The following is a 24617-nucleotide window of genomic DNA, read 5'->3' as shown; positions in this document are numbered from 1 at the left end:
AGAATACATTCTTCCCACCCTATGTGAAGAAGTGAGCTCACTCGCAGAAGCTCACAGAGGAAGAGATACTGTTAGAGCGTTTTGTTTGATTGCTCTTACTCGGTCATCACGCACACTCAGCCAAAAGACACCATCCCTTCTAGTTCAACTCTCATTCTGTTTTCAAAACAGTATATGTAGTATAGCTCTTCCTTCTTCATAACGTCAAGCACCACAGGCCTTTTCGTTTTCATACAAATGCCTCTGCCTGCCCCTTTTCTAAGCTGGTGAGATATTTTGGAACATGAGGACATAATTAGGGAGCCTGTGAATGTGAAATGCGAGGCATCTGATAATCATTTACATTGTTGTTGAAACGGTGTGCCAAATAGAGCTTCTTTGGTCCTTGGCAGTCCTTCCTTGATTTTAGTGCCTAGCATTTTTCAACACCTCCCCATTCTACCAGCTAAGTGAGATTTCTAATTTCTCAAATTACAACTGCGGAGACCCAGAATTCCCCCAGAAATCTTTAAACCCAATATTTCTTGGTGGAAAAATATATTGGTAACTGTATTCACTCAGAGAATAGGAGACAAGGAGGAGGAGGAGGAGGAGGAGGAGGAGGACACCCAGCTGGCTGCATGTGGGAGAATGCAAAATCAAACCCGGTATGCCAGATTAGAAGTCCGCACTTCTAACCACTACACCAAAATGGGGCATCCTTGCTGCTGCTTTTGTAGATTTGGCGGCAGCTTTTGATAAGGTATTACATGCCCAAATGTGGCACAAGCTAAAATTAACATCTATTGATAAGGAACTATTGGCTTTGATTGTGATTATGTATCCTAATCTCACTGCCCAAATCCACTATCGGTTAGATAGCCAACTTTCCAACCCAATTTCTGTACTGGCCTGCTGGAACATGAGTAAAAGAGCCAGGTGGAGTCCAGAAGCTAAGGCTCTTTCTCAGGAAAGGCAATAGCTCTTGAAGACCATGGCTAGATGATTTGCCATGTATTGCTTGACCTGCCTTGCCATGAACTATTTTGATGTCATAATCATCTTTTATTCTTTTACCTTGCTATGGGTTGTATTCTGTCCTGTCTGCCTATTACAGTGGTTTTTGATCCCGAATAGGTATCTGTTCCATTGTTATTGATTCCTTCAATGAATTCTGCTTAGTGGGAGTAATCAACAGAAACTTGCTAAGGCTCCCTCACTCAACAATTCCCAAACCACCACAGTTAGCATCATCATGTCTGCCTTCAGTGATGGGGAGTAAACTGGACCCCTAGAAGGGACATGAAGACCCAGTATGGAATGGTGCCACCTAAGATGGAGGAGAGCCAAGGGGCAACCAGACACCAAGTACTGACCACCATACATTCAAATGAGTAGCCGTGTTGGTCTGAAGTAGCACAATAAAATCAGTCCAGTAGCACCTTTAAGACCAACAAAGATTTATTCGCGTGAGCTTTCGAGTGCAAGCATAGTCTGACGAAGGGTGCTTGCACTCAAAAGCTCACGCCTTGAATAAATCTTTGTTGGTCTTAAAGGTGCTACTGGATTCTGATTTTATTGACCACCATACAGGCAGTGAGCACCCGAACCTGGAAAGAGCGGGCCACATCATGGCAGAAGTCCAGTGTGAATCCATGAGTGATGGTATCTCAGAAGAACTGCGATAATCAAGTGTATGCCAAGTATGATGAATGCAGGGGCTGGGATGAGCCCATGAACCACACACAGAACACTGCAGAACAGAAGACAGTATTCCTTCAGTGGGAGGGGGAAGAAATCAAGGACCTGATCCACAACTGGATCAGTATTTGCTGACACAGCAAGATGCCGCACAACAGCAGCAGCTGCTGTCACCACCCTCTCCCACAGCAGCCCCAGCATTGGGTTCCCCTGAAGCTGTACAGAAGCTGCAGGCCTGGTCCACTGGGTCTGTGGAGAGGCTGTCCTATTTCATCATGCAGGTGGCCTCATTCATGAGGAACTTTGGGGGCAATTTTGACTTGTATGTGAGCTGATTGTGCTATGTTGGCACCTTCCTGGAGACAAACGCAGCTGAGTGGCTAGTGGACTTGTACAACATGGAAGCCCTGGGGCTGCAAAACTTTGAGCTGTTTAAGCAGGCTCTCTGGGAGTGCTTTGAAGACTCGATGCACGTGAACCAGGCTCACAACCAATTGCAATGGTTGAAACAGGGATCCTGGTCAGTGCCGCGCTATGCTGTGGAGTTTCACAAGGTAGCAAGGAAGTTGCATGCATGGACCAATGCAACCAAAGCCCAGTCCTTCCAGGATGGTCTCAACCTGAAGATCCTAGACCAAGCACTGCAGTATGATGCTGCGCAAACCATCATGGGCTGGATGCACCTGGCTGGAGAAATCGACAGCCAATTACAGATCATGAAGAGAATGAGAAAACATCAGCCCAGTGGGGGTAAGCCAGGAGCTCGTGCAAGTCAGAAAGGCAGTGTGGGGCCACCAGAAAAGCCAATGTGGTACAATGGGCCATTTTCTCTTAGAGTGTCCAAGGTAGATGCCTGAACAGCAGGAATTGACCAAGGAAGCACCTACACATAGGCTGGCAGAGGCATCTGGGATCCAGCTGGGAATGGTCAACACAAGGCAGAGGTCCACCTCGTAAGAGTGCTGCTAGCGCCCGGGATATCCCAGAGTGGATATTATCTGCTTAAATGGAGAAAAGTGCTCTGAAAGCCCTCTCTTCAATGTACAGATGTTTGCCTTTTTGGATTTTCTCCCCCCCACCGCCTCCTTGGCCAGCTGTGCCCCTATCATTCACCCTGAGGCTGCTGCCTCATGCCCCTTCAGCACTTTCCCTTCCCCCAGCTTGTCCTTACTGTAGAGCCCTCAAGGAACAAAAGACAGGAAATGAAGCCCTCAAGCCATGAGGCTGCCACCTCGTGCTCTTCAATGCCAGCTAGAGCTTCACACAACCACTGTTTCCCTCTCCCCGCCCCTGTAAGATGTAAACTCCCGAATGCATTTGGTGCAAATTGAGTCATTTATTGAGGCACTAGGCAGAATGTACTTCAAAAGCATGATACATGTATATAAATAATAAAAAGAAAGGAAACGGAAAAACCTGTAACTGATATGTGGCTACAGAAATTCATATGGGATACATTAATAGATACATTAATAGAAGGTAGATAAACAAGAAATGCAGGAATACGGTTACCCCTTCCTAATTCCATCGACACCCAGAACTGTTTGCAAGTGTTATGATATACATATAGGCTACCATTCCTGAAACCTCAGCCTCCTTAAAGATACAAAAATGCTCTGGAATGCACCGAGAGTGTAGAAAGGTCCCAAGACTGGGGAATCACACCACAGTTCAAGATTACCAATCCTGCATACACCAGAATCAGTCACATGACCTGATCAAGAAAACTGCTATATTTAGAAACTAACAGAGACAGAGAGAATGCTAGCTACGTGGCTGGAGGAAAGAGATATTGTACTGATTTTAGGTGCTTTTACATACACTGAACAAAGAACTTTCAATCCAATTCCAGTGCACTTTAGCGATCAGTCACAAGTAGATTTCCCATTTCACCCTGTTAGATCTAGTGCAAAGAAGAAGCAGAGTTGGTTCTTATATGCCGCTTTTCTCCACCCGAAGGAGTCTCAAAGTGGCTTACAGTCACCTTCCCTTTCCTCTCCCCACAACAGACACCCTGTGAGGGAGGTGAGGCTAAGAGAGCCCTGATATCACTGCTCGGTCAGAACAATTTTATGTAATAAATATTTGGGAAAAAAATCTAAATTATTTTCACAGCTCAACCTTTGGGTTCCTAACTTATTCATCACCTACCATACCAGAATTAAATTAACACCACACCACTGTGAAAAAAGTTTAAAGGCACACCAACAGGACGTCCATAAATACAAAAGAGCACTCGAGGATCAGGGAATCAAACCCAGATTAGAAGTCCACATTCCTAAACCACCACACCGAGCTGGCTCTCTAAATACATGTATGTCTTATGATCCATTGTTGCAGGGAATAGCAGAGATCTTATAAGGATAGCAAGAAGTAACCATTCCTAATACAGATTCTTCATTGATTTTTTTCACTCCTTCTGGTGGCTGGAAGGTGAATGACCTCAACAGTTTGGTTAAGAAGATGAAGAGTTCGATCCTTGCCAGCTGCATCCCCAGACACACACGGGCCCCTTCAAAGGGAATACAGAAAAGTAGCAAATGAGTCGGAACTACTCGACATCACAAGAAGCCCCGGGAAATGAAACGTTTTCAAAAACAAATGTCTTTGTCAGTGAACCTGTTAAAAATCAAACTAGTATCCATTGTTGTACATATACTATGTTATACAATCTAATTTGTTATACAATCTAATTATTTTAGGGGGAGGGCCTGGTCAGTGGTGTCATTATCAGCCACTTCAGTGGCTCCATCCAAAAGGCTAGTGGGAAAGCCCCATCCTGGGCCTCTTCTGCACGATGGAAAAGCTGATGAAAACTCACTAAACACATTGTTGTTTTTCTGATCTCTGCACAGAAGAGTTAATTTGCTCCGCAAAACTGATTTTACTCTGCATGGTGAACTGCCTCTTCGGTGCTTTAAGCATCTTTTAAGCATTGTTTCTGAAAGATGCTTTTCACTGATTCATTTCTCTCCTGCCTGTCTTAGACGCACTATTAGTCCTGCAGAGAAGCTCTTTAGTTATGCAGATTAGTGACTGCATTAGAGAAGAAAGCGGAGTTGCAAAACTACAGGGGGCAGGGCTATGAATTGTTTCATGCAGAGAGTATTGCAACATAGTTTTTTAGCAGACTATATTCAATGCAGAACAACAACTGTAATATAAAAAATCTGTCTAAACTGGTTGTTTTTTAAACTGTTTTATTTGGCTTCATGCAGAATACCTTCCGCAGGCCCTTCAGAACTGAGAAAGTGCTTGCAGGGCCCATGGCTCTTCCAGGAGTTTTTTCTACCAGGTGGGAGCCAGAACTGAAAATTCCCTGGCCGTGGGTGAGGACGGACATGATTCTCAAGGGCCAGGATTCATCAGCCAGTTCTTATGGGCAGTGCAGAGCACACTTTGGGGCATATAGTCAGTTAGGTGGTCCTTCGGGTACATGAGCACAGACCATGGATGGCTTTAAAGGTCAATATCAAGACCTTGAATTTGATCCGGAACATATCTGAGAGCCAGTGCAGTTGCCTAAGACTAGGCCAAATATGGGCCTTCCACAGTGTTCTTGTGAGGACTTGCTGCTATATTCTAAACCAGCTGTAATTTCTGGGTCAAGGACAAAGGTAGGCCCACATAAAGTGAGTTACAGATGTCTAGCCTGGAAGTGCCCATCACATGGATCATTGTGTCTAGGTGTTCTGGGGCCAGGTAGGGCACTAGTAGCTTGGCCTGGTGGAAATGATAAAATGCTAGCTAAGCTACTCTAATGACCTGAGCTTCCATAGAGAAGGAGGAATCAAGGACCATGCCTAAGTTCCTAGCAGTAGTTGTTAGGTGCACACCATCTAGGTAAGGTAAGCACACTTCCTCTCCTCCACAGGACCTCCATCTTGGAGGGGTTGATTTTCAGATGGCTGTGCTGTCATTGCTTCCAAACAACTGGCAAATGTCTCCAGGGGATAAATCTAGATGGCCATCCATAAGGAGGTAGAGGTAGGTGTCATCAGTGTATTGATGACATCTGAGCTCCAATATCCAGACTACCTGGGTAAAGGGTACATGAAGATGTTGGATAAAGTGGGGGAGAAAACCATACCCTATGGAACTCCCTATGAGAGCTTGCAGGAGCATGACTCTGTCCGCAATCATGGAGAATGTAGAGCAGTCACTGAAAGACTGTCCCCCATATTCCTGAATCATAGGACTGATTTGCTTTTCTAGCACAGAACTATCATGCTGCATATTTGGGCTTATGAAGCTGTTTACTAATTTGCTATTAATTTACTTTCTCCTTATATCTGTACTCTTATGATCCCAGTTCCATTGTCTGAGGAAGTGTGCCTGCACACGAAAGCTCATACCTTGAATAAATCCCTCTTGGTGTTAAAGGTGCCATTGGACTTTGATTTTGTTGTACTACTTCAGACCAACACAGCTACCCACTTAAATCTATCATATGACATCATCTTTCATCCATAAAAAATTACAGTATTGATCGTACCTAATGAACCTTCCTGCACTAAAGCCCAACAATAAATACCACAATTATTTATATGAATATCAATCATAAACAAGTTGGGGCATCTGCATTTACCTGCTCCAAAAATAAGGAATTCTTCTCGCTCCACAAAACGTCCATCCTTGTCCAAAAAATGATTTGGATTGAACTTCTGAGGGGTCTCCCATTTCTCAGGTTCAAATAGAACAGACCGGATATCTGGAATGACAGTAGCTCCCTGAAAGGAAAAACAATTATTAGATAACTCTTATTATTGACCTTTAATGTATCTTCTGAGGCAGTTTGTTTTTGATGTATTCAAACAATCACATCTGTTTATTTACTAATGAAGGATTGTTGTATCCTCCCCCTTTTTTATCTGCATTTATGGCATTATCATCTACTATCTGTATTCTTTATCGCTTACCTTGTCTTAGATAGTATATAGTTCTCAATGTCCTCTAATTCTATAATTCTGAGTCTGATTCTATTGTTCACAGTTTGTTCTCTACCATCTCAGTTAGGTTAGGTAAAAGGTAAAGGTATCCCCTGTGCAAGGACCGAGTCATGTCTGACCCTTGGGGTGACGCCCTCCAGCGTTTTCATGGCAGACTCAATACGGGGTGGTTTGCCAGTGCCTTCCCCAGTCATGACCGTTTACCCCCCAGCAAGCTGGGTATTAATTTTACCAACCTCGGAAGGATGGAAGACTGAGTCAACCTTGAGCCGGCTGCTGGTATAGAACTCCCAGCCTCATGGGCAAAGCATTCAGACGGCTGCCTTACCACTCTGCGCCACAAGAGGCTCATATCTCAGTTAGAAAGGCAAATTATAAAATAAGACACTTCTATTACCTTTGGAATGAAAAATCCTAACATGTTCTGATCTTTTGAACATTGTCTGGGGACTCCAAATAAGAAGATACATTTGAAACGTAGAATCTCATGAATCACAGCATTGGTGTAGGGTACTTTCTTAAGATCTTCGTAGAAAATTGATTGAGAGGAACCAAAAACTTCATCTATCTCCTTCTGTACTTTTTCTAAAGGAAATAAAAGGAAATATTTATTTGGGACACTTTACTGGGCTTGTCCACAGTCTCATTTTTCTTGCTTGTCTGTTGTTGTTTTTTTTGGGGGGGAGAAAGTTCGGGTTCCACCAGAATTGCCACCAGAAGGTTGGCACCACAAAATAACAGTTTCTTACCTTGAATATCTGGATAATTTGCCATGAGGAGCAATGCCCAGGTTAGTGTGCTGGTCGTTGTTTCTGTGCCTGCGCTAAACAAGTCTATGATGCACTGCAGCAGATTTTCTTCATTGTAGGTAGAATTGGGGTCCCTGTTACTCTGTTATGGATAGCAAGGAAAGTGAGAGAGAGTTTACAATGAATTTTATGCAAGAGGACTCAGAAGTACCAAGCATGACCCAGAAGGAAAGTTACTAGCAGGAACACTGAGGAAGAGGCCAACTCAAGAGGATGGCGGAAGAAGCCTTGGAGCCAGCTGGTCAGGACAGGGTGGCTGTCCAATTCAAACATGAGATGAGGAAAGTGAAGTGAATCCCCTGGGCCCCACTTCACAATATTTTATATTTCCAAAATGCTTTGGAGGGTGAATTGGGGGTAGTGGAGTGAAGAAGTGAAGAAGAGCTGAAAAGGACGAAGGAAAAATAGTAATAAAAGGAAGGAAGACAGTAGAGATGGCGGGGCTAGGGGTAGGAAATAGGTAGAAAAGTGAATGCCAGTCAACAGCCTGGAGAGGAATGTGAGACAACTCCCCTGAGGTCTAAGAAAGGTTGTCTGAAAGAGAGGCAAAGAGAGATGTAAACCCCTCCACTCTCATTCTGAGGCCTCAGTAACGTCTGAATCAAAATGGTGGAAAGTGGTGTTTCACCAGGAGAGGCCCAGAAATGTGACCAATCCAGACATGGATAAGTGGCATGATCACCCACCAGGCCCAACAGCTGAAGATATCACAATAGAAACATGGGTCTTTTCCGCATTCTCGTTTTCCTTGCTTGTGAGCTCCTGTTTCCTCAGGCATGTTCTGTTCCATATGGGTTTTCTTGCTCATATGATCAGTTGCATATCATGTAAGCGTATGACTGGCATATCTCCCTGCAGATTTAGAATGCTGGTTTTTAGGCCTGACATAAACTGATGGATAATACTGAACAACCACTAGAGGGAGGTAAAACATTTTTGAAACAGAGCTTTCTCCTGAAGAAACAAGCAATTACGAGGAAAATAAGTGCCCCGAAATAATCTCTGAGGTCACAAAGGCGAAACTTACTTTCTCTATCTGAAGTAGATAGTAATCAATGAAATCCTGGGGTTCCTGCACTGCCCCATAGGCCTTATGCTTTTTTATCTCCTTTCTTGCAAAGGAAGCTATAAAATCACGGCCAGCAAATGCCTTCTTGTGAGGTCCTGGAAGCTGTTTCATGATCCACGGGAAGAGGTCGTACAGCTACAGGCAAGAAAAAAGGTATAATCCTGCAACTATCATTATAATCTTGGCAATACAATCCATAAGTGAAAATCCCCTGAGCCCCACTTCACAATATTTTATATTTCCAAAATGCTTTGGAGGGTGAATTGGGGGTAGTGGAGTGATTAAACCTTACACTCTAGCTTGTTTTATCCTAAAAGGTAAAGGTAAAGGTATCCCCTGTGCAAGCACCGAGTCATGTCTGACCCTTGGGGTGACGCCCTCTAGCGTTTTCATGGCAGACTCAATACAGGGTGGTTTGCCAGTGCCTTCCCCAGTCATTACCATTTACCCCCCAGCAAGCTGGGTACTCATTTTACCGACCTCGGAAGGATGGAAGGCTGAGTCAACCTTGAGCCGGCTGCTGGGATTGAACTCCCAGCCTCATGGGCAAAGCTTTCAGGCGGCTGCCTTACCACTCTGCGCCACAAGAGGCCCATTGTTTTATCCTACTATTTGTTTTTTTCAGCATATCATGCCCACCTAGCAGGTTCTCTCTTCCTGATATCTGGCCTAAATGATCCATCCTGACTCACCAAAACAGCAAACTTGCTACAGATCTACAGAATGTATTGTACTCACACCCAAGGCTCTAATTCCGCCACTGCCTCCAAGTTAAGGGGTTCTAGCCTGAATCCCATGTATCCCCAGGTTGTTCAAGTAATAGACGCTTCTAAAAATATTATTAGAAGAAATTTAGAAATACCAGTTTATCAATATATATTAGTAAGCAACACAATTCTCTAAAATTAAAGAGCTGAAAAATAATGGCAGCTAGCTAAACTACCTAACACATTGTATACTGCATTAGACAGCTCAACTACAGACCAAAAAAAGCATTCCTCTGTGTAGTCCAGCAGTGGAATAGGCTGCCTAAGGAGGTGGTGAGCTCCCCCTCACTGGCAGCCTTCAAGCAAAGGTTGGATACACACTTTTCTTGGATGCTTTAGGATGCTTGGGGCTGATCCTGCGTTGAGCAGGGGGTTGGACTAGATGGCCTGTATGGCCCCTTCCAACTCTATGATTCTATGACAGCAGTTCATAGGTCTAGTCCTTCTATCCTTCCAAAACCTGAGCTAACTTCCAGCCTCTCCATTCTTATACTAGATGTTTCCAACACAATTGGAGAAAAAAAAACAGCTTACAAAATGGAATAAAGTTCCTGCAAACTTTGTAAAAGCGAATAAGGCCTCTCTCAACTTGAGGAATTCTTCGTCTCCAACAGAAAACCGCTGACCAAAAGTTAGAGCACTGATCACATTGGTGACAGAATTCATGATGGGTATTATGGGGTCAAGTGGCTGTCCTGAAAAATAAAATATCATATTAATATTATTTCTGCCTTTCTGGTTAATATTAGGAGGAGGAGGGAGGAGGAGAGTTGGTTCTTATATGCTTCTTTTCTCTACCTTTCCTTTTCTTTCCTCTCCCCACAACAGAGACCTTGTGAGGGAGGGGAGGCTGAGAGAGCCCTGATATTACTGAAGAAGAAGCCATTTAACAGAACAGGCTAGAAAGGGAGATTGCAGAAATGAAAGTTATTACAACTCAATACAAAGGTTTTTTATCTCACTATGCATGCTAACCTTATGTAACTTGTGTACCCACATTCCTCACAATTTATTTTAATTGGGATTATGTGACTGTTAGTAACATGTAATGTAATTTTGAATTCTACTTTCTGGTCCCAGGACAAGATAGCTGCCAGCTTAGCTTCTACTTGTAAGAAAGTTTCACACTGGTATGGAGACAGATGGGGCCCGGCAGTAAATAGTAGGGTGTGAGCTGTGGATCACTGGCTTTGACAGTTTTATTTCTAATATGTCCGTGTGAACTACAAATGGGTTTGAGGGGTTTGATTGGCTGGTTTGGCAGAGAGTTATCATGTGGCTGTGTTTGGATGCTGTGACACAGTTTACTAATGTAACAAGATTAACTTTTGTTTATATATCCCTACTGTTATGATGGTCAGTTCTTAGTCTGACGAAGAGTGCTTGCACTCGAAAGCTCACGCCTTGAATAAATCTTTGTTAGTCTTAAAGGTACTACTGGACTCTGATTTTATTGCATTAAGTGATGATACTAACTTTCCACGTGGGCAAGATTTCCATGGCCAGGGGAGAAATGACAGGATTCCCTTAATGTGTTAATTCTGGCTATGAGGATTTACCCATTGGAGTTTCCTATATGATGATCTAGCAAGATAGAGCATGTGCTTTTGCAAAAGGAAAAAGGAAAACTCACAGAATGAGTTCTGTGGACAGGAACAAATTGTGGAATAATATCCCAGTAATACATACCTTTTGCATCTGCAAAAGTCTGAACAAGCTGATGGGCCTGCTCTTCTATTTGGTGCTCTATGCCTTTCTTCCCCAGGCCCAGCTTCCGCATGGTAACTAGCCCAAACTTCCTCTGTTGCTTCCAGATTTGACCATTTGAAAATACAATACCTGAAGAGAAAACAGAAAATTACAAAGAACAATTCAAGTAAAAGGATTTGAATAGGGCTGCCAATGGTGGGTGGGGGGCTAGGGGGACAAAAGTCAGAGGGACCAAGTCATTTGGGGGGCACTGAAACCCAGCGTAAGGAGACAGCTTGGTGTAGTGGTTAGGAGTACAGACTTCTAATCTGGTGTACTGGGTTTAAATCTGCTGCCAGCAGGGTGACTTTGGGCTCGCCACAGCACTGATAAAGCTGTTTTGATCAAACAGTAATATCAGGAATCTCTTAGCCACTTATGACTGTCAATTTTGGATGGTGAAAAAATTAGACAATTAAGCATCAAAATAGGGGGAGCCAATAAAGAGGAGGTGGAGGGAGGCCAAGATAACTTTGGACTGCCCTTGTATCTCAGCAGGCAACTCATTCCACCAGATTGGACTCAGGGCTGAAAAGGCCCTGGCTCTGTTAAGACAAGGCACCTGTTCTTGGGGCCAGGGCCAAGCATAATTCTCCCAAGAAGACATACTGAAGCAAGTAGACTATGCTATGTCCACCGACCAAACCAGCCAGCAAGAGAAAATCTTTACCTCTTTCCCTTAATTTCTCTCCTTTTTTGCTCTCTTTTCATTCATTTTTCTCTTGTCCTAACTAGTTTTTCTTCCCTCCCCCAATTTATTTTCAGGTCCTGATCTCAATGTAATATGTATGTAATAGTGTTATAGTAGCACACCTTTATTCATATGAAGAACAGACAGGGGAGCCAATATTTCCCCACAATCTACCACAGTGGTAAAAGAATGTTTCCCAACTCCTCCACCCTTGCCATGCATGATAATGGGACATTAGTCTGTTTTTGTGGTCGTACACATGGAACAGAAGACAGAACTCTCAGTTCAGGCACAGGGTGGTTATTATTATGGTGTCAGCAAATAAGATATTTTTTCTGGTGTATTTTCAACATAGGAAAATCCAAACGCTCACCTATTATGCCCAATGCCATGACATCTCCGCAGAGCCAATCTTGTTTCCAGTGATCACTGAAAGGATATCTCCAGCCTGCCATCCCTTACTTTTGTGTTCACAGATGGCACCCCTCTAGAATTTTGGGGGAGGAAACATTGAAAACCTTTCCCTCTTCTCAATAGCTTACCCTTTTGTTCTCCTATGGCCTCAAAGAACGGGGACACTGGTCGCTCCTCAAAATATTCTGAGTGCTTGATTATCGCTTCTTTCACTGCTTCGAATCCAGAGAACACCACCACAGGCAAATTGCCTGCCCAAATAGTGTAGACATTCCCATAATCCTTTGCCAGCTGTACTCGAAAGCCAAAGAGAAGCAAATGAGATCATTCCAAAGGGATGCTGATGATTTCACCCTCCCTCCCAGGATTTCACTTCATCTTGGCAGAGAGGCCCCTTTTTCCTCTTCTTTTTTGTCTCACTGAATCTTATTTGTTTGGTGCTGCCCTAGCCTAGGGAGCTGAGGGTAGACGTCAAAATCCTTGGTTTGATGATGGCACATGAGAGGCTGATGGTAGTTCAAAAAGAACAGAATAGTTTAATTTCACTTTGAGGGGAAAAGATCAGTTTGGAATCAGGTGCAGGACACAGAACAGACAATAGGAATGAGGTAACTTTGTGTACAGTAAATACCAAATAATTGTTCACAACCCAATAACTCCCTCTGGTATTAAGGCTAGGCTATTTTAAAGGGAGCGATCTTCAACCATCTGGAGAACAATTTGTTGATCTGGGGAAGTCAGCATGGATTTGTCTCCTACAGCAGGGGTAGTCAACCTGTAGTCCTCCAGATGTTCATGGACTACAATTCCCATGAGCCCTGCCAGCATTTGAGGAGACGAAGGGAAAATATGTTTGTAAACCACTATGAGACTCCTTTGGGTAGTAAACAGAAGGGTGCAAAACATTTTATCAACAGTAAAAAAATGGAGACAGAAGAAGCAGGGTAGACACCTGTGTACTGTGACTACCCCATGTGTATTAGGGCAGGGGGACAAGAAGGGAAATGATGTTGAATGCAGAATTGGGAGGAATTGGTTGCCATGTAATTTCCCCCTAAGAAGAGTCTCCAGTCTGATTTCCCCTTCACATATCTGAAGACTTGGCTCTGGAAAGCTCATCTGTAACCACTATGCTGCAATTCCCAAAGGTCAGTCCTCTCCCATATTCAATGAAAATTCCACACCACAGGTTCTTGACACCCATATCTCCACACCCATACCCTTATTTGTCACCACACCACCACAACCTCCCACACAACACACATTCAACCCCATGCCCTTACAGACTGGACAACTCCTCCCCTTCCTCTTCCCACTGCCAAGCTCTAGCGCCCGTTGTATTCCTGGATATAACGGGCTTTGCCTCTAGTATTATTATAAAACGTAGGAGCTCTAAATCACTTCCTTCAACGGTTCTGGAAGCAGTGAAAGACAGAGTTGTTCTGCCAGACCTACGGTTCAGACCGGAAAACGAATACTGAGAAATTGCAGGCCTCCCTCCTCCCCAAACCAGCAAAGCACCAAAAATCACCAAACCCCCCCCCCAGCAGAAATGGAGCTCCCCTTGATAAGGTTCTAATGGAGGCAGTTCATTCAAATAATTTAATTACAGTTTATTTAAAAAAAAATAATTTAATGGTTATCAATGTAACTTTATCATGTGTAGATCCTTGTTATTACCTGCCCAGAGCCAATTGGGAAGAGCCAGCTATAAAAATTAATTTATTGTTGTTGTTGTTGTTGTTGTTGTTCATTATCATAGTCCTACGTTTTGAACCTCAGTTCTTCAGCTCCTAAGGCAATTTCCCTAAGGCAATTGGCATGCATTATTAGGTGTGTCACTCACTGAAAGTACAAACTGAATTGCAGAGATTACATGGGAGTAAACAAGATTGCCTGTCTACAGCTATTTTCGATGTTATCTGGGTACAATGTCCTCCCCTCTGTCTTCTAAAGGTGTGTTTTATTTGATATAGGCATTGATACAAAGTTAACTCTGTTGCTTCCAGGTGTGGCCATTTTAAAATATAATACTTGAAGACCAAAATGAAAAAAATTACAACAATTCATGTAAAATATTTTGAATAGGACTGCCGATGGGGGTGGGGAGTGGGTGGGCAGTGACCAAGGGGACAAAAGCCAGAGGGGTCAAATCATTTGGGGCGGCCCTGAAGCCCAGCATCAGGTTACATCTATTGAAATATTTTACTGCAGATCTGTCTGTGGCCACTAGTGAATAAAAAGCGCTCGGACAGCTAATCTGAATGATAATAATATTTAACTCTGATTACCAAATCTGCTCAAACTACCGAACTATAGCCCTGATCTCCCATGCAAGTAAAATCTTATTGAAGATCTCCCAGAACCGTCTCAAATCAACAATTGATGCTCAGCTGCCAGATGTCCAGGCTGGTTTTCCACATGGTTGCAGCACCTGAGACCACACTGCAAATTGGTGCTGGATTCTTGAAAAAATACATGAATATCGAAAGGCCATCTATCGATGCTTTAATGATTATTCTAAAAAGTTTGACTGTGTTGATCAAAAGAAGCTATGGGATGCCTTACATGAATTGGGAGTGTCCTCCCACTTAACCCACCTCATCAGTTCATTGTACACCAACCAGGAGGCCACAGTAGGAACAATATATGGAAAAAGAAGAGTTGGTTCTTATATGCCGCTTTTCTCTACCTGAAGGAGGCTCAAAGCAGCTTACAGTCGCCATCCCTTTCCTCTCCTCACAACAAACACCCTGTGAGGTGGGTGAGGCTGAGAGAGCCCTGATATTCCTGCTCAGTCAGAACAGCTTTATCAGTGCTGTGGTGAGCCCAAAGTCACCCAGCTGTTTGCATGTGGGGGAGTGGGGAATCAAACCCGGCTCACAAGATTAGAAGGCCTCACTCCTAACCACTACACCAAACTGGCTCTCACTGGAGACACTGATTGGTTCAAGGTCAGCCAAGGAGTGAGACAAGGGTGTATCACCCTTTCTTTTTAACCTTTATGCAGAGGTAATTATGCGGAAGCTTAATCTGGAAGAGTCTACGATCGGTGTCAAAATTGGAGGTTGTAACATCAATAATCTCCGCTACGCAGATGATATAACACTCCTTGCTGAAACGGAGACTGATCTGAAGACCCTGATAAAGAGACTAAAAGAAAAAAGTAAAAAGATGGGACTATACCTAAATATCAAAATGACCAAGATCATGACAACTACTGGCAGTAGCACCAAAGTCACAATTGACAATGAGAATATTGAATGTATTGATGATTTCATCTTTCTTGGCTCTATGATCAATCAAAGTGGTGGATGCAGCCATGAAATCAAACAGCGAATAACATTGGGCCGGAACCCAATGTTAGCTTAATACAAAGTGCCGGCTAGTCAATGCCGTTGTCTTCCCCATAACAACCTGTAGATGCGAAAGCTGGACCCTGAAGAAGGAAGACAGGAGGAGAATAGATGCTTTTGAATTATGGTGTTGGAGACGAATGCTGCAAATACCATGGACAGCCAAAGTTACCAACAAGATAGTTTTAGAGAGGAGCAAACCAACTATATCATTAGAAGGGAAGATATTGCGGCTAAAGCTCACTTACTTTGGAGACATCATGCGATCAAACTCGTTAGTAAAATCATTAATGCTCGGTATGGTCAGCGGCAAAAGGAAATGTGGTTGCCAAAGGATCTGCTGGCTCGACATGATCAAAGCCAATATAGGGATGACCATGAACCAACTGAAAGAAGCAGCCATAGACAGGGGCGCATGGTGAAGACTTTCCTATAGAATCACCAAGAGTCGGACACAATTGAACAGATAATGTCAGCACCAAATGTAGAGTAGTAAGACCTATCTTGTTTCCAGTAGCCACTTATGACTGTCAATTTAGATAATGAAAGTATAGGACAAGAAGACAATAAATTTATTTCAACTCTGGGTTTGGAGAAAGCTTCTGCAGGTTCCCTATATAGCAAAAGTCACAAACAAGGAAATGCTACAGCGCATAAAGCCTGGTCTCTCACTGGTAGGCAAAATCAAGAAACTCCAGCTCACTATGGCCAAATCATGAGATCCAACTGAAGGGAGAGAGCAATTTTGCTAGGATCAGTCAGTGGAAAACGGAAACCAGGCCACTAAAAAAACATGATGGTTAGACACAATCAAAATGGACACTGGCCAGAGCATTATACAACTAAAAGAAGTGGTGCAAGGTCAAAAACCATGGTGACAATTGTGCCATAGGATAACCAGGAGTCAGATTTGACTGAATGGCTAACTTCATCATCATCTTCATGAAGTTAATTGGGAAATTAAGAAAACTGACTGGAAAAGGCAGTAATGCTAGGAAAGCATTACTTGACTCTTGAAGCATGGCATATAAAAATACATTTATTATTGTTGTTGTTGTTGTTATCTGTAACCATTAGTGCCTTTATATATTTTGGAAAAGGCACTAAGGGCAGTCCAGTATCTGGGGCAGTGTCCAGGACAAATCTGCTGTCCGGATACTGTGTCCAGCTCAGCGGTTCTTTCTAAAATCCCTTGAACTTTCCCAACAGCAGACTGCTGAAAGTGCAGAACTCATATGTGCATCTGCCCAAGAAGACTGCTGGAAGCACATCTGTTTCAAATATATTTCAACCATTCAAGGAACAGGATTCTAAAGGTCCTTCATCTATCATTCAGCAAATGAATAAGTTAAAAAGGCATACCTTAATGAAAGAATCCAGGGAGAAGTTTATCAATATCCGCCATGCGCTTCCAATGACAGGAAGCCGAAGAGGCCCCGGAGGATAATTCTTGCGTGACCAGAGTCGTTTCAGAAAGCACAGACTCAAAACACTCAGCACTGCTGCTATCAAAGTTCCAGATGTCCACATGGCCCTCCCTTTTTTCCTCTCTGTTTTTGAAGATTTCCAGTACTATCAAAACGGTGGTTCTCTAGTGGTTCTTCGTTTTCTGCAGAGATGTTCCAGCTTCTCTTGTTCTTTTCTCTCCACTAATCCCCTTTTATACATTAGCATGGATGTTGAAACTTCTTACGCCATCGTTACATTCTCTTAGGAATGAAATCCTTTAAGGAGGGATTATGATTGTCACATGTAGTGATTGATGCATTAATTCCATTCCACATGGCTCTGACAGATTGTTTCAGCCTAACAACTGAGGGGACCCATGAATCCTTCAACAATTTTGGGGAACCAGGTTTGTTTTAAACTTTAAACCTTCCCCTCATTTACCAGGTGTTCTGAAAGTAGCAAGTGTATAGGAAGGGCTTGTGAGGGAGATTTAGTGGTCTCCCCCTTGCCCCCTCATGGGGTATGCCCCTCCGTGGGCCCCACAAGACAGACAGAACTAATAAAACCCACCAGAGCCAAACATCTGTTAAAAGTTGTATTAAAAGATACTCTAAAGCTACAGTAAGCCAGAGTAACAATACAAATCGATTGTGTGGCAGAAATTTTAAGAACAGTACCCTAACTTAATCTTGCCTCCCCCTACAGCTGGGAGACAAGCGTAGTTCAGGCAGGTCTAAATACTTTATACAAATGTGTACTAGCAGAGCCTCTGTGGGTGGGTGTCAGGACTCAGAATGAGGCTGCTCTCCCAAGACACCCTCCCCATTTATAATTAGAAAAACATTTTTTTTTATCGCAAATCCAGCTGGGGACATTTCTGGAGGAGGGCTTGAAGACATCTGGCTGGGAGTTGCCACGTTTCGGAACTCATGCTGTGTTTGCATGGCTGATGAATACCAGTCTGTCCTCACATGGGTTCACTACTGTAAAACTCTCTTCTGAAACCACTTTTCATATGAAGCTTTCTTGATTGTACACACCTGTGCATGCTATAGGACGAATCAACCTAGCATAGATTTTTTTAGCCTCAACATTTTGAAAGAAAGAAAGAAAGAAAGAAAGAAAGAAAGAAAGAAAGAAAGAAAGAAAGAAAGAAAGAAAGAAAGAAAGAAAGAGGGAGAGAGGGAGGGAGGGAGGGAGGGAGGGAGGGAGGGAGACATTCCAAGTTCTTCAGCACTTGCTTACAAATCTCACTCCTAGCATCACTAGAGTCTTTTGATCATCAGGAAGTACAAACATTTCTCCATCACAGTGTGAACTGGAACCCTTTCCTTTTACAATAGAGGATACGAAAAACTTAACTCCAATTATTTTTTTAAAATCCTTTAAATTTGTCCTGTACAGTATGGGGGCATGATTGAACCATAGATCTGGATTTCATAAAGATTGATATCATAGAGTTGGAAGGGGCCATACAGGCCATCTAGTCCAACCCCCTGCTCAATGCAGGATCAACCCAAAGCATCCTAAAGCATCCAAGAAAAGTGTGTATCCAACCTTTGCTTGAAGACTGCCAGTGAGGGGGAGCTCACCACCTCCTTAGGCAGCCTATTCCACTGCTGAACTACTCTGGCTGTGAACATTTCTTTCCTGATATCTAGCCTATAACGTTGTACTTGTAGTTTAAACCCATTACTGTGTGTCCTTTCCAGCCAATGGGAACAGCATCCTGCTTAAAGAGGGCTATCATGTCCCCTCTCAACCTCATTTTCTCCAGGCTGAACATTCCCAAGTCCCTCAACCTACCTTCATAGGGCTTGGTCCCTCGGCCCCAGATCATCCTCGTCGCTCTTTTCTGTACCCTTTCAATTTTAAACCTGGCTTGCGAGATTAGAAGTCCACACTCCTAACCACTACACCAAGCTGGGTCTCAAAAGTGGGCTGGCGAACTGAAAGTTCTGATAGCTATTTCTACCATAGAGTTTTGTCCATAAAGCAGAGTGTCACCCCCAACATGCCTACATTGCTTCCAGGTCACATAGACACACCATGTTAATTTCTGGCATTCCTCCCCTCCCCTCTGGAAAGTCATCTTCTGGTAAGTTCCTCTGGATGGCAGCAATAGGGGGAGTAAAGGTCAAGCCCCTGATGTTTCCTCTTGGCCCTGGGATTCAGAAGATTAGTGCCCCTGTAGGTGGTGTTTCCCCTGGGTCATCATGTCTAGTAGCCACCGACAGACCTCTCCTCCATAAAGCTTATCAAATCCCATTTCCTATTTTAAAGCTGTCTATTCCTGTGGCATCAGTATATCCTCTGGCAGCAAATTCCATAATTTAATCACTCTCTGTGTAAAGTAATATTTCTCTTTCTCTGTCCTGAACCTACGGCCCATACAGAACCACAAAGCATGCAAAGCAACCCCAGTTTGGTTCTTATTTTGTCCTCAGCTAAGCTTCAGCTACCTGTCCAGCCTTCAAAGGACTAGGTTGTTGTTCATTAACTTGGGTAGGCTGTTTGATCTCCCTGTCTGATCAACTTATCTAAAGCTTCTGGAATTTCTCTGGATGTTTAAGAAGGGATTTAGATAGATCATATGCAATCATCATCCTGGCTACTCCCATATGAACCAACCCAACCACTGCCCTCATTTTCAGAGGCCCTGCTTCAGGTACCCCCACCAAATGGGACTAGACATGTGGCAAACAGAAATTACCTTCTCAGTCATGATACTCAAAATGTAGAACTCCCTCCCCTGAGAGATTAATCTGTCTCCCTCTATCACGGTCTTCTGCCAGGGGTTGAAGACTTGTTTGTTTTGTTTGGCATTCCTTTCCTGTCATTGGCTCTTTGCCATCTTTGCCTGCCTGTGAGTTTATGTGAGCGCCAGCTTAGCGTAGTGGTTTGGAACATGGATTTCTAATCTGGTGAGCCAGGTTTGATTAAGCACTCCCCCACATGCAACCAGCTGGGTGACCTGGGGCTCACCATAGCACTGATAAAGCTGTTCTGACCAAGCAAGGATATCAGGGCTCTCTCAGCCTCACCTCCCTCACAGGGTGTCTGTTGTGGGGAGAGGAAGGGAAAGCGACTGTAAGCCTCTTTGAGACAACTTTGGGTAGAGAAAAGCAACATATAAGAACCAACTCTTTTTCTTCAGTAATCTCAGGGCTCTCTCAGCCACACCTCCCTCACAGGGTGTCTGTTGTGGGGAAAGGAAAGGGAAGGTGAATATCAATCATAAACTTGTTTAGACATCTACATTTATCTGCTTGAGACTCTACCTTTTCCCCACAATATCCTAGAGTGGATATAACCCTCAATATTTGAAAAATCAGCATTAGAAAGCATGCAGATTTCTGCCGAACTTGCTGCTGAGCCTCCTTGGTAGAGAAGCTGTCAGGAACCAGGCTGAGCCTAGCCTGCAGAGTCCGTGATAAAGGCACATCCAAGATCCAACAGCCAGTTGTAAATCCAAAGAGAGCTTTATTAAACAGAGTCTACAGAACGCTAAAGCAAGCCAAGATCTTCCTAAGCAAAGATCTTGATAATAACAAAGAACAATAGGAAACCCAGGGCAGATATAGAGCCCATCACATAAGGGAGGGTGTACATAGGAATTTGGGCCGGAGAGCGAAAGGGCAGTAAAGGTGAGTCAATTCCCACGAGACCAGATGGCCCGGAATCTTATCTGAGTCGTTGCCACATTGGTGAGACTTGGGTTGTCTCCCCAAGGATACTTATAGTGAGATAGAAGTATCAGCAACGGAAAACTCCCGCTGGGAAAGGGAAGGGAGGCTAGAAGCCTGCAGGCAGATTTATTGGTTTATGGCCTTGGCTTGGCCAGGCTGGTGAGAAGCAAACAGGCTAGCAAGAAAACGAAACTTAGCTGGCACGAATCAGGGTTCATGACAGAAGCCCTAATTGGCCAAGGCTTCAGTTCAAAAGTCTCCTCATTCCAAGGCTGCAGGCTTGCCTTTAAGGGGAAGCCCTAACTTCTCTCGGTAGAGATTTGCCTCTTGTTTTTTTCCTCTCTCCTTTGCTGTCTCCAATCCTCTCCCCCCCCCAAGAAAAGAAAGAGGCTCCTGCTGAGCTTGGGTCCCCCCTTCCCTTCTGGGCTTCTCTAACCACATGCAGAACACGTTTCTGTTTCAATGGGGGGGGGGATAGAGGAAGACCAGAATTCAAATCTGGATTCAGCAGGATCCACAATAGAATAAACAAGGTAAGTGCAGATTCAGCCCTGGGCAGAGTCTGCACTTACTTTGTTTATTCCATTGTCAATCCCGTTGAATTCAGATCGCTTTGAACTCGGGTCTTCCTCTCCCCTCTCCCTCCCCATTGAAACAGGAAAGTGTTCGGCACGTGGTTAGGGAGGCTCAGAAGGTGGGGGGGAGGTAAATGGAGACTCTTTCTTTGTTTTCTTGAAGGGGGGGGGAGAGGATCCAAGAAGTCAAAGGAGGGAGGAAAAAAATCCTTTCTTTTCTTGAAGGGGGGGGGAACAAAGAAGGCACAAAAAAAATCCAAGGCCCACAGAAATTGAGAGAAATTAGGGGCTTCTCCTTTGAGGCAGGCTTGTCACATGACCACCTGTAGCCAATCACGGGTCCTCTATCACGGAGGAGAGCCCCGATTCAAAACAATGCGATTTTCTGAATATATTCAGGATTAGCAGCAGTCTGAGATATCGCACAATAAAGGTAGGGTCACTCCGGATCAATCCTTCTTGCTGCAGAAGGAAAATTAAAATCGCCCCAAATCCAAACGGAAATCGCATTCTGTGTAGAGGGCAGGGACTGAATCGATCTGGGGTTGGAATAAAAGCTCCGTGCAGTTTACACCCTGATAGAGCTAGCTCCCTGAGGAGATCAGGGCCCTAACAGAACTTGAACAGTTCTGCAAGGCCTGCAAAAGGGAGCTCCTCCATCAGGCATTTGGTTAAGTTCAACCAGAACCACCACTTCCAGTCCCCCCCCCCTTTCAAGCCTCCCTCCTACAACCATCACTGCAGACTCGCCCACCCCACTAGGCCATCAATAAGCATTGACTTATTTTTCTCTCCAATGTTCTGTTGTTCATAATGTTGTTATTATTGTATTATTATAAACTGAGTTATTTGTACTGTTCCTGTTTGATGTAAACTGCCCTGAGCCTTCGGGGAGGGCAGTATATGAATGAATGAACAAACAAACAAACTAATGGAGGTTTAATGTGTTGAAATTGACAAGTATATTATATGGGTCAGTTGACTGAATAAATAAAACAAACAAACAGACAAGTATATGATCTCATTGCATGGAGATAAACATTATGTCTCCAATAAGGGGGCTAAAGTTTTTATCCAGAATCTCCCCATTTTCCTGCCAAACCCATTATCTCCCAACTTGGACAAATGAAACGTATCTTGTGCAAGCAGTCCTTCTTCTAGAAAGCCTATCCTGTGGCCCCAGAATCCAAATCCCGTCTGCTGGCACCACCAACAAAACCCGCAGTTTACCTCCATTATCGTCAGCTCTCAACTTATTCCTCTTCTCCTGCCCCCTGTCATTTCAGCTGCCTTTTAAGATCACCATAGACATTCGTAATACACACAATTCTGTTGATGCCCATGTCATTCGTTCCCATGTGGACCATCGCAAATAGGGTTTGGTGCTTCAGCATCCGAAGTGGACATTTGCACGCAAACCAGCCAGCACTGCGGTGCGGGGGGAGGAGAGGTGCAGGCTCCGGCACGCCTATCGGCGTGCCAGTGCCCGTACCTCACCCATTGCGCTGGCTGCTTCGGGCGTGAACGGCCGTTGTGGATGCTGAAGTGCCCAACCCTAATCACAAATGGATAGGGATCCATAGGTTTTATCAGTTTCGGCATCCTGTCCATACTATCTTTAATCCTTGCCCCTGGCAAGCAACACACCTCTCGAACTAGGGAGTCAGGCCTTGCCAAATACCATTCCATGCCTCTCATTGGAGAGTCACCGATGACCAATAATTTCCCTTTCCTATGAATGCCAATTCCTCCTGTTCCCATGCCCTCTTCATACTGTCTTTGAATTTGTTTAGGTACTTCCTCTATCCTTGATGCAGCTTCCATCTCCTCTGCAACGTCTTGAAATCTGTTCCTGAGCTCTCGCTTGATGTTACAGCAGTGGGAAGACAATATTACCATTCTCCTCTTTTCTCCTCCTCCATATGCTGGTTTGTACTGCTCCTATCAATGAATTACTCTCCTTTCTTGATTTCATGCAGTGTTTTAATCCTCTCCTCCAGGCTCCTAATCTTTATGGACTACCTGTACATAGCTTCCCCTTCCCTGCTGTGAGTCCCCTTAATCTCCTCACTTGGGAAGGTATCCTTGGATTGCAGGGCAACGTCTCAACAAAAGGTGCCCGGCCTGGGAAAGGATGTCAGACTGCTATAACTTTTCACGCCTCTTAGATCATAGGGCCATCCATGCTCGCCATGGCACTGATAAAACTGTTCTGACCGAGCATCGATATCAGCGCTCTCTCAGCCTCACCCACCCCACAGGGTGTCTGTTGTGGGGAGAGGAAAGGGAAGGCGACTGTAAGCCGCTTTGAGCATCCTTTGGGTAGAGAAAAGCGGCATATAAGAGCCAACTCTTCTTCTTCTACTACTTCTTCAACTTCTTCTTCTTCTTGTCTCTGTCAAGATTCCTGCTTCCAACGTTGCTAGGGGTTTGCTGTAATGCCTAGTGAGTACTATGCCTTCAGCCTCTTCTCTTTTTTTGTGTGTGAAATTTTATTGTTTATTGTTATGTAAAGCATTTACAGAAAAGTAAAAGAGAGAAAAAGAAAAACGACCAGCTAATAAGTAATTATTAAATCACAGTCTATACATCGTCTGTGCGTGTATACCATACATAGTATAATCAGATATTATCTCTAGAAATATGTAGTCAGTTCCCATTGCATATTAGTCCTAGCCTAGCAGTTACTGCTGTCTTTCTTAAGTTTACAGAAAAATAGAGGGAAAATTAAAAAGGAAACAGCCGGCTGGCAGAGTAATCATTAATCTGTATAAAAACACAATCCATTCTTATCTTGAAAAGTACGTACTCAATTCCCATCGCTTAAATTATGAAGAAAAAGAGACAATCAACTAACCAAATAATTATTGACACATATGAAAGTATAGTTTGCCATCCTCTTTTAACATACATATTCAGTTCCCATCACATATTAGTCCTAATCTAGAAGTTATTACCATCTTTCTTAGCAAAGTAATTGTTGATACATATGAGAGTATAGTCTGTTATGAGAGTATATTCTATTATTGTCTTAGGTAATATAAAGTCAGTTCCCTTCATATATTGGCCCTGACCTGAGAATTACTGCTGCTGTCTTTCTCACAGGAAGCCAAGTGAATGCCTTCAGCCTCTTCTGAGTCTCGAGGATTTGATCAGATGGTCTAAGTCGGGTGCAGCCTATATGTTGGTTCGTGACACACAGGTCCCAGGTGGAGCCCAAGGCCCCGGGCCAGGGAGGGGATCTCACAGTCCTTATATGTTATATTGTAAACTGTCCCATGCCTGTGAAAGCACCCTTTATGTGCATTTTTGTATAATGCACACTGTTTTAAGATTTATTTGTAGATCCACTTAAATTAATATGCCTCTGCTTCTCTGGTCCTATTTCAAAACCAGTTTATAGAATCAAAAGCAGTCAAA

At 43.7% G+C, this 24617-nt stretch overlaps 1 protein-coding gene across 1 annotated transcript; it reads right to left on the bottom strand.

The window, feature by feature from the left end:
• Positions 1-2991: 2991 nt before the first annotated feature.
• On the bottom strand, positions 2992-17349 carry LOC143842868 (cytochrome P450 2J2-like). Its single transcript, XM_077348150.1, has 9 exons — positions 16847-17349; positions 12257-12419; positions 10964-11113; positions 9809-9969; positions 8466-8642; positions 7379-7520; positions 7027-7214; positions 6269-6410; positions 2992-4192 (listed from the first exon to the last, which is right to left on the bottom strand). The coding sequence occupies exons 1-9, from the start codon at positions 17012-17014 to the stop codon at positions 4002-4004; spliced, it is 1482 nt and encodes a 493-aa protein (XP_077204265.1). The 5' UTR covers positions 17015-17349; the 3' UTR covers positions 2992-4001.
• Between the last annotated feature and the right edge of the window lie 7268 nt (positions 17350-24617).

Source organism: Paroedura picta, chromosome 8 (assembly GCF_049243985.1).
Source record: "Paroedura picta isolate Pp20150507F chromosome 8, Ppicta_v3.0, whole genome shotgun sequence".
NCBI lineage: Eukaryota > Metazoa > Chordata > Lepidosauria > Squamata > Gekkonidae > Paroedura > Paroedura picta.
Note: the sequence above shows the minus strand (reverse complement) of the source record. Positions and strands in the feature narration are given on the sequence as shown.